This window comes from Fulmarus glacialis, unplaced genomic scaffold (genome assembly GCF_000690835.1).
Source record: "Fulmarus glacialis isolate BGI_N327 unplaced genomic scaffold, ASM69083v1 scaffold30486, whole genome shotgun sequence".
NCBI lineage: Eukaryota > Metazoa > Chordata > Aves > Procellariiformes > Procellariidae > Fulmarus > Fulmarus glacialis.
In genome coordinates this window covers 132-11,220 of record NW_009220502.1, presented here as the reverse complement: position 1 = coordinate 11,220, position 11,089 = coordinate 132, and the positions used below count along the sequence as shown (strand labels likewise).

At 39.4% G+C, this 11,089-nt stretch overlaps 1 protein-coding gene across 1 annotated transcript; it reads right to left on the bottom strand.

Moving 5' to 3' along the window:
* Positions 1-1,969: 1,969 nt before the first annotated feature.
* On the bottom strand, positions 1,970-10,344 carry RAD9B (RAD9 homolog B (S. pombe)). The gene is made up of 10 exons (XM_009580785.1): positions 10,181-10,344; positions 9,109-9,258; positions 8,469-8,583; positions 7,383-7,482; positions 6,362-6,468; positions 4,350-4,456; positions 3,837-3,901; positions 3,132-3,254; positions 2,442-2,709; positions 1,970-2,098 (listed from the first exon to the last, which is right to left on the bottom strand). Exons 1-10 carry the CDS (start codon positions 10,310-10,312, stop codon positions 1,970-1,972), a joined length of 1,296 nt encoding a protein of 431 aa, XP_009579080.1. The 5' UTR covers positions 10,313-10,344.
* Between the last annotated feature and the right edge of the window lie 745 nt (positions 10,345-11,089).

Sequence of the window (11,089 nt, the reverse complement as noted above, 5' to 3'; positions counted from 1 at the left end):
CCAAAGACCAGTAAAGCTTATAGCTTTTCCATCTGTTTATAAAGCAATACTGTATTATAAAGAATTGATATTTTTATCACATGCTTGATTGTTTTTGGTTTTGTTTTTGTTTTTTTGTTTTTTTTTTTTTTAAGATGTGCACTCTAAACATATCAAACCTAATTTCTTCCTATGAACTTAAGCTGTAGGCGCACAACAAATTTTTGGAAAAGGAAATGACAGGGCCCATATATCAAAATAATTTTAAGCGATGCATGAAGCAGTAACACTTCCTAGGAATTAGATTATTTTGAGTGTTCACGAGAGGAACGTACAAGAAAGGTGTTCTAGGAAGCGGACGCGTGCACAGGCGGAGCACAGGCTGACTTTCAGCTGCTGCCGAGGGCGTGTGTTCGTTGTCAGGAGCCGGTGGTTTGGGAGCAGTGGTCGGAAGGAAAAGGAAGAGTTCTATACACCAGTAACCACATAGCGTAACGGGACTGGCGGGAGTTGGGATTTCTGCAGCAGCGTTACTAGGTATTTGGGTAAAACAGGGCTAAGACGTGGTGAATTGGAAAAACTCTGTGGTTCGTTGCTACTTTTATGGCTATCTTTGGGAGACCTGCAACATACAGTTTCCCTCTAAATGTACTTTGTGTTTGTGAAGAAGGTATGGCCGAAAAAAACACCAAAACCAAAAAAAAAAACAGATTTTGGGACCAGACAGTTAAGACTGAGTAAAGGAGAAGGGAGAGGCAAAGGTCTGGCAAAGATGCGAGGGATTCTGTGATGGAATCTCCCATCTCTCGGTAACGGACAACCTTTCTCCAGGGGAAAAAACCAGACTGTGTGTGTAGAAACTGACTGTATGGAGTAGTTCCTCACAAAGATAGCTGAAATAATGAAGCAGATCTGAGTCTGTATCTAATGAGGATGCTTTTTTGTTGTTGTTAAAATGAGACTATCATCTATGCTTACCTAAGAGGCAATTATGTGAATTTCATGTCTGAGGTATAACTTATGCAGGAATAGTTCTGTAAATACATTTAAATGAATTGTAAAGATATTTAATAAATATAGTATTTATACTAAAATGTGTTTTTTAAAGTAAAGTCGACTGCAGAAACTCTGTTTGTTAGTGCAGTAATGTCACTGGTGGCGCAGAGATGCGCAGCCACCAACGCTTGGGGCGTGGGGCTCTGGTTCAGCCCTTCGTCCAGTGTTCTCAAACCCGCCTCGGAATGGAGAGGCAGGGAGAGCGAAAGAATAATGCAAACGCCTCTTAAACTCATGCTTTCAAACATCACTTTTATTTTTTTAAATGCATTTCTACAACAATTTGGCTATTCACTCAAATGCCAGCTCTACAGCGTTTCTGTAAAAATACCAGCTATTCTACAGCAGTAATGTGTTTGGCCGTGCCAGAGTGGATGGGTTTGTTTTTCCAGCACTCCTAACTTAACAACAGCAGCTTAATTTGCCTGAAGTGATAACGCAGTTTGAACTCTAGTGAGAATGTGCTGGAGAGCTGAACATCCAAAGCAGTGTACCTACAGATTACATAATACACACTTCTCAATCTAGTCAACCATAACCTAAATTTATATTGCATTGTGACAGCATCTAACAGTTCTAGAATGACCCATGCTGGTGGTTAACGTAAACAGGGAATAAACACTTAACCTGTACTGACATAGCAGGAAATGATGAAGTTTGGGCCTTTTCTTGTATCTGTCTTGCTAAAAAGAAATGGGCACCATTTGAGTAGGATTCCTGCTTTCCAGACTGTCCAAATAGCTACTTATGAAATGCAGTTCACCACACAAGCTCAGAATACAAGTAGTTTCCATCGAGTTCTAACTTGCTGAAGAACTGCAATTAAACTTCTTTTTGAAACCAGAAACAGCTCCACAATAACCACATCAAACGTGCTTTTCTCTTTCAAGGCAATCCCTGATAGTCTTTATATGAATTCACATGCTTCGTGTTACTAAACCTGGGAGCTCTGCGCATTGCCAAAATCCTCTTCGGTGTCGCTAGCTGTTGCTAAACTATGGAAGGTGTGACTGATGGCATCCTTCTCCTTACAAGAAACTGCTCCAAAAAATAAGGAATGAAACTGGAAAATGCAATATTTATAGTAGTAAGAAACTGCACGTGATACAGAATTTGGGGTTAATTGTTTCTGAAGCTTTTGCCACTTTAAAAGCACACTTTAAGCTCTTTACCCGTCTACAGTGTTTCCTAGTAAAATACACCTGCCGTCTGCGAATATTTCCAGCGTTACAGTTAAACACGGCAGCGGTGTTTTTTGACAACTATGCTGCTGTGAAAGCCGGTTCCACTGAAACGCTGTGTGGAGAACCGAGTATCAACCTGCAGTAACCCCCAGACTACAGGTAGCGTTCGGCTCGGCACCAGCCAAGGTATTCCACTGTAAACACGCCTGGGAGCCTCCTTACCTGCTGATGGTGAGGCTCTGCTGCCTCTCCTTCCAGCACTGCACGGGCCTCTGCCTCGGTCATGGCTGTGCCTTCTGCGCCTGTCGTATCTTTCTTTGTGACTCTGGGAATACTTTTAACCTCTTGTTTTGCCAAAGGACTCGTGGGTTTCGCTGACGCTGCGTTCTGTGCGCTTCCATTCCACTGCGGCTTTTTGGAAACAACTGCTTCTGCGTTGCTATCTTTATCCACGGAGGCTTTTTCAGATTTACCCGTACATGTCTTCGACCTGGATTGGAGAGAGTAGGTCAGGTTAGTAACTGGCTTTTAAGTGTTTTTGCTAGAATGTCTTTATTTTCTGTTAATGAAAAGCATTACAGCTTTAGATTGTCATCAAGTGTCTTCCCTGCCCCTCCTACTGCAACAGAACCCCGTGGAGATAAAGGAAAGCCGAAGCTAGCACGGAGTGCTCTCTGTCGCACCAAGTTTTATTGCTGTGCATGATGCTAAGATGTTCCTGAACCTGTCTAGTTACGGTTTTCCTATGAACAAAGACTCCAGGATCCATACAATGCTTACCAATACCCTGCAAGAATGAGCAGATCACTTCCTTTCCATCTTAAACCTGACTTGGCCAGAAAACCAAACTTCAATTTTCCATCCTCTTAAGGCAGTCTGCCTCCCTCACCCGCCTCTGAAGCCCACTGGTACCTTTCCTGCCGCTGTGGAAAGCTGGGAGGCTGCTGGGAAGCTGTCTCCTTTTTGATGTCAGACAAGGTAGCCAAAATAAAGCTGGCTTCCAGCACCATATCTTCAATGCTGAAAGCAACTGGCCTAAACACAAATATTCAGAGACTTAAACAGCACGCGTAATTACACATATTGTGGGAGGAAACACAGCTCATGCAATTCTATAGATAAAGATTAAAAAAGTGCCTCCTCCGAAAAGCTGAAAATCTCATGTATTTGCTGCTAAAGAATACGAGATGGCTTCCTGTTACAGATTTAAATGCACCAACAAGCAAATGCTATACAATATTATACTTAGTCAAATTATAGTTTTAAAGATATAACTGTTAAAATTATATTTTAAACAGAAAATGTATTGTTTCTTTAGGTTACTAAATAAAATCATTGCATGCATTAGACTGAGAGCCTGAAGCATCCAGGTAACTTATATGTAGGTGCCCACTAGTCAGCATGGCTAGCCTAGTAATGCTGATGCCTATGTTAAATGCTTTATGCATAATAACAAGCTTTTTAACCCTGTATCGCAGATTAGAAATACAGCTTTTGGTACAAAATGAAAATCTACTTTATTGTTTCAGTTGAATATTCATTGAGTAACCTGCAGACAAAAATCAACTGTAGAGCTGTAACTGCAGTAGTTCTAGATAGGTATGTTCCAAAACGTACTTTCCAGATATGTCAAAATGGATGGAGACAGGAACGCTGGTAGCTTCTGAAAACGCTAGCAGTCCCTGAAAAGAAGGGGCGGGTGGTTAAGTGCTGTTTTAAGAACAGAAGCTCAATATTAGAATGTAAGTTTATCCCAGCTGTTGTTTACTGGCAAAAAGAGGGTAAAAGTCTACGGCTTCTAGAATACATTTCTTGCCTTCCCTGCCTGGAGCTTTGCCAAAGAAGCTTCTGCATCTGGAACCTCTGTGGCCAGGATGCTTTCTCCAGTACAGTTACAGTGTGTCTGCCCAGCACTAAAATTACATTTTTGTTGTTCTAAAAATGTTTCACTTGCCTTTCAAAGGCTACTGTGAGGGACTCCGCAGTGTTTTTAAAGCGAATCCTCAACCAGCTGGTACAATACTGCTGCTGGTCAGGTGGAACGCTTCCCAGGGCCGTTCTGCATTGTCCTGGGCAAGTCAGGCAAATTAACGGGAGATGTTTTATTTTCAAGACAAATTCTTACTTTACCCTCAATTCTTTAAGGCAAAACGTCACTTCGGAATCTACTCCAACTTGAAAGTAGTCAAATTCATCTGGATTTAGTTGTATTTCAGTAAGCATTGTCTTTGAAAAATCTGTTTAAAATAACACGAAAGTCAAGGACTCAAAGGAGTAAAGTCTGAACTCAACTATGACTGTAACCATGAGGTTTTTACATTGGCATCGTTTGAACAAATAGCTCTTTTTATAGTGACTAACATTAATAAATGTTTATTTATCTAAATTTATTTCACAATTAAGTAAAATAAAATCCTCAATTTATGTAGATTTAAATGGCTTTTAACAGAACCTATTTTATGTTCCACTGTGTGATCTAACCCGATACCTGCTGTCATTCTTGCAAATCTCCTTTGTCGACAGGCATTCATCACAAATGGTGTTACCAGCTGCTTATTGTTGCATAGATAGGAAGACCAAAATACAGCATGACTTCAACAGATAAATCATAACTGCTGAGAATCATCAGAGGACAATGAGGGTGGACTTAGGTTCTTTGTTTTAAATTATAATCTTTTCCGGATACGTAAGTGGCAACAGGAAACAGGCTCTTCAGTTTTAGATATTCAATTGTTGCTTGTTATCATTAGATTAGTCCATAGTTGTTATTAGGTGTGTGAAAAGAAAGTAAGAGGGTACATCTATGATGCGTTACAGTCTCAGAGGCATTCAGAAAAATCCTACAGCAGCTTAAACAGTACAGACCTATCCAATTCTCTTCCAAAGCCAGGCTGCTAACAAAGCACTACAAACTATTCCCAGTCTTCTGTTTCTCTGCTGGAGGTTTTTTTCCTCTCAGCCTTCAACAAGGCCCCACTGCGTGTTCAAATACACACTTACAACACACCTGCCAGCTTCTGCAAGGCAGAGCCTACCACATGCAAATGAAAACAAGTCTAGGCAGAAGGTGTAATTTCTTTCTTTGAAAATTAAACCTGAATGTGGAAAAACCAAAGCCATCGCCAGACGATATGTTCAAAGGATATGTTTTGTTTCAGTGCATACAGAACATTTGCTGCAGGCAGTATATTGCATCACATGCTACACAACAAGAACAATGCTTGTAATTCCTCCTTTTTCTCCTTGACTGTTTGGTTGGTATCTCATTAAATTTTTTACCTACTATTTTTTTCACTTTTTCTTACAATAACCCTTGTAAGTGTATGTTTCTAAAATAACAAAATTTGTTGTTCAAAATGTAATCTTTTTAGTGTCCTTTTATTTTCAGTAATTTCTTTCCTGTTTCACTCCAGTCAGCTTCCACCACTTAATCCTTCTCACTCTCCACTGCTTTAGCATGTTCTCAGCACAATCTCCGCCCCTACGCTCTAGGCAGTCATCTTTTTCTAGGTCATTATCCTCAGCTTTGGTCATAAGCAAGTATGAAAAGCATCCCTTTATTATATGATATACAAGAACCTATACTTCAAAAACACAATTATATCTTTACAATTAGTTTGAGTCACACACCAAGAATCTAGATCGTTCTCCATCTCCGATGGAGATCTGAAAATGGCAGTGCGCAGCATAACAGTGTTAGGCCAGCCAACACACTGTATTGCCCTTACACTAAAATATTCTCCGTAATGATATCAATTCTATAATTATGGTATTCAGATTTAAATAGTTCTTTTTAAAACATAAAATTAGCTCCTTTTTCCTGTCTGTTGCCATGCTTCTGCTCTTGCAGCACAGTAATTACCTCTGTTCAAGCCTACAGTAAGTGGCATAACTTGCTTCAATTGGCTGCTCAGTCTGATACCTGCCACTGATACCAGGAAAATGTTACTAAAAACATACTTTTAAAATATACTAAAACCAGAGGGTGGCAGTATGACTTAAAATCTCTCTATATATGTTCCCTCTCTTAAAAATCTCAGTCAGCCATAAAATACATTCTCCCTTTATGTTGCCCTAATTATTATTCCTTTAGTTCACCTATTTTGAAGTCCAATATTGTTTCATATTTTGAATTTCCTTACCAGTGTCTTCCTCGGTGTAACTCTTGAAACAAACTTTCATTGGAGTAACTGATAAGGTTACTTCTTCTTGACTGGTCGGAAAGTGAATCATTATATCAGCCAGCAGCCTATAAAATTTCATTCAACATTAAAACTAATTTTACGTGCCACAAATTACTAGCTAGCATTTGTTGCTCACATTAGAAATTAAAATTTTTACTTGGCAATACTGTTGGAAAAACTGCCTTTGAAATGTGCACCCCTTAAAGTTGTGCTGTATCTATTTAATTGATTTATATAGCAATAGGTACCTAAGAAATCTTAAAATACAACTAGTAATTATGAAAGCAAATTTGTTTATATTTAATGCCTGTGTATGCTGCCAAATCAGTCTTACATATATATATATTGCTGCTACCTTTCTATATGTATATATCACAATTTTGAGCAAACCTCGGCGTCCCATACTCTTTATTAAAAGCATGCAGTTTTAAAAGTTGCACAATCTGTTTATAAACGCAATACATAATATCTATACAGAGATACCTTTATACACCTTTAATGGTTTACTGGTTGATTATTGTGACAAACACTTTTAATAGAAATGCTGTCAAGAGGTGTACAGTCTAACTGTTCTTTGCCTTTGCTTGCAATGACAAGCCAAATCTTGGATTCTTCCAGGAGCTGCTTTTCAAAGCAGAACTTTGCCTTATTGCATTAAAAAAATTGTACTTCTACCACTGGATTCTTTGCCTATAAAATTAAAGCATTACTTTATTTGTCATAGGTGGAAGTTGCTCAAAGGTGTGAATACAAATTATATATTACACACTTCTGAAGGTTAGACTGAGTAGGATTAATGGCAGAATGATCCAAATTTCTTAAGTGGCAATGTGAAAAATCAAGCACTAGGATACAGGATTTAAGAATTTGCCGTTTTTGACTGTGTCCTAATGAGATTTTGCTTATATTCATGACTATGAGAGCAGTATTGCCTCCCGCATGACTTTCCCCCCCGAAAAAATATTTTTGTATTCATTACCTGGAGTGGACTTTAAGTATGTTTGGACACATGTGCTTTGCAAAAACAGCCTGCAACGGATCACATTCTTGAAACGTCAGATTATATGTTTTTACAACACCTAAGTATAAAGGATATAAACAAAAATCAATGCTGGTCTGTAATTTTAAATGTTTTTTCAGTATTAATTGTTCTTTTAGGAAATCTCAATAAAGTAACCAAGCGACTTACTCTAGCTACATGGAAATAACTCACCCACAAATAAAAAACTGAATTAACCTGCCATCTAAGACTTTCTTCATCCTATTAGTTATGCCCCTCCAGCATCTGAGTTTTTTAAGAATCCATAAGAAATAAGTGAACAGCAACAAGTGCAACAAATGCAGGGGAAAAAAAGGCTTCAATATTTAACTGACATAGTAATATAAATGGTGGCGGAATACAGAAGGCAAACCCTACAGATCTCTACTCCTAGATAAGCATGAGCTAAGAGAGCTTAATTGTCTTGAGGCCTAATTCAATACATTATCTCATTATTAGTAATCCAAGCTGAATTTTTAATAATATAAACCACTGCCTATTACACAGCACAGCTCAGCAAGCTATGTTGATAGGTGATGGTTCTTTATGAGTTTTGCAAAGACTAATGCCGATGAATATACCCGGTGTTCTGCTGGACTGAGGATGTCAGTGTTACCGTGTTACCTGTTACCGTGTTGAAGAACTGTAAGTGTTAGAAGTGGAAAGACCCTGTGAATCCTCTAGTTCAAACACCTGCCAAAACAGGATATTCCTCCCTTTCCATAATGTGTGTTTTTTCAGAATTTACTCCAGCCTAATTCTAAATGTTGTAAGCAGTAGGCTGGCAATTAATATATAGCATGCGTAACTAGTGAACTGAAGAACATTCGTCTGATAAAGCCTGTTATAACTTCATTTTAACAACGTGATGCACATGATAAATATAAATTATGATGTGAAGAGGCTGAAAGTGTTTGGCATAATGTTCCCTCAATAACATTCAGCTAATAATTACACTAAATATTGTGTTGCCCTGCTGTTTTAAACTGCTTCTGTTTCTGTAAAGTCACTTTATGTGTAACCTACCGTGTTTGCAGAGGAGCTGAAAAGTTATGTGATGATCATTAATATTTGTAAAAATGCTGCATTTCTCTACATTCCTTTCCAGCACATTTACACATCTAAATACAGGAAGAACCGACTGGAGGAAGAACCGACTTTTAAAAAAAAAAAAAAAAATCAGTGCAGAGGTTACTCACCAAGCAATTTTGCAATATTATTTCCCTAGTTTCATGCAGTTTATTTCAAGCTCCTGCTTTCATGGCTTCCCCAAACTGCCTTGCAAGCAGCCAATACTGATCCTTGCCGTCCTCACCCACTATTCCAATACGTGGCCAACAGAGCTGTTTGCTAAACAACTGGTCAAAGCTCTGCTGGCTCATACTGGTTTTGAAGGCTACAGGAGAAACGCTCCAGAGGCAGAAATGTGGTACTCCTTCACCCCAAGATTAAGCTGGTTCAGACTTCAGGAACCGCAGGGCACAGCTCAGAAGGTACACCGTCTAAACATAATTAAATACTAACGTGCTCTTTTGCAGAATTGCTCAGAAGCGCTTGAGTTTAGAGCTATCCACATGCCTGTATGAGCCTCCCCCTATAATTTCATTTGGAAATTGGGCTAATTTGCTGCTTACAAAGCTGTGCGTAACAATCCATTAAAATGTACCTTAATTATCAATTTACATGGAAGGGATAACTGTTTTTCCTTCTGACATGGTTGAGACACAGCTGTCCAGCAGTAATGTTGAAAAAACATAGATGAGAAGAAGACATATGCATATGCTGACCTTGAAGAATTCACCGATCTTACGGCAAGCTGAAAATATAAATAAAATAATGTATTAACTCAAAACTATTTCATATCGAACCTTTAACAAAAAAGCCATCTCTGTGCTTCAGTACCATACCTAAACCACAAAACCTTTAAACGTGTACATCTCAAAATAAATATAGATGCATCATGCATACAATCATGTTCAAACTTATCACCTTAATTATTACTGGTCAGAAGTCACTGGTATAATACAGGCATAGGAATCCAATCTACGGACATTTAAGTGGCCCTGAAGTGTGAGTTACCTAAACACTTAAAGCTCAGCTTGCATTTGAGGCATTTGAAGGACTGGAAACTGAAAACAATCTTGCTGTACACCCACCCACATGATACGTACAAATGAGCAAAGACACTACTGGCACCTCAAAAATTCTTCAGGAATAAAAAGAAATCATTTCCACTTCTGATTTTCCAGCCTCCCAGCAAGTTAAGGAGAGTTGATCACTTTTAACTAAGAAACCTCTAGAGAAAACCCTAATTCTGCTGGAAATGGTGTTTGATTAATCAGAGGCATATTAATGGATGCATTCTTCCTGTTGAGTCATACCGGTACAAAAACATGTTGTTTAGAGGCAGCTTCTGATGTGGTACAAAACATAAACCTTTTGACCCATGACAACAGAAATAAAACCCTTGGTATTAATCCGGATGTCCTAGAAAGATTCAGCTTGGGTAACAAAAAATTGAAGAATATTAGGAGCAGAGTAGGAACAACTCTTCCATGATGTAATCTGCATAATTACAATTAGAGAAAATATGGCATTTGTCCATATTGGAAGTGGAAGAAGCTGAGAGAGAACGTAACTCAGACAGGTACCTGTAGGAAAACAACACAGTATCCAACAACATAAATACTATGCTTCCAAGAAAGATTTTTAAATTACAATAAATCAAATTCACTTACACCTTTTTCTACGGGGTCAAACCAAAATTCATCACTAATACGTGCTATGGCATGTATTGCTCTTCCAAACACTAGCAGGAAAAGAAAACAGTGCAACATGCATTCTAAGTTAAAAAAAAAGTTATACTGCATTTTCTCCAGATTAATTTAAGAGGAAACATTACAAATTTCCTACGCGTTTCAAAGAAAACTGATGACATAGTGGAAAACATTACTCTTTGCTTTTAGTAGCACAAAGACCTTGATGTTTTTCAAAGCTGCCTCCAACGAGGCGCACCTCAAATGTCACCTGTCTCTTTGCAGCAACTGGTATGACCTGATGTCACCACAAATTATTTCAATCTAATCAGACAAAACACCACTGAAGTTAGAAATTACATTTTGTAGATGGCAACAAGTTTGAGCAAGCGGTAAGCAGTTGGACACCTATAAAGATGTAGCCCTAAGAAATACAAGAAGAAACCAGCAGTGGGTCTCAAAATTTGCCTCCGCCACCCTGGCACTGCCACGGAACGCTGTGCGCAGGTTTAGTTGGGCCTCTGGAAGGAGAACGGCGTGCACATGGAGGCACGCAGATAAGCAATGGCTTCTCCACCTGAAAGTGCCGCAAATCAGCCCTCTGCTCTCTATCTGAACAACTTCCAGAGGCTGCATGTTGCCCCACAAAAATGCCTTTGTCCTCCTGGGGATGAGGAAGAGCAGCTCCTCAGCTCTGCTGTGACCCTGGTGTAGCTGGCAGCAGCTCCCAGTGCTTTGTGCCCCACTTTGCACCGTCTGAAAGCCCCCACGGGGAACCCCACCGAGGGCAGTGCGCCAGCGACCCGGGGGTGCCACCGGGCCAGTCACACATTCCCATGGCCGCCGGCCCCACTGAGGCGTGCCACCCTGAAGGGGCCCCGCTCTGGGGTG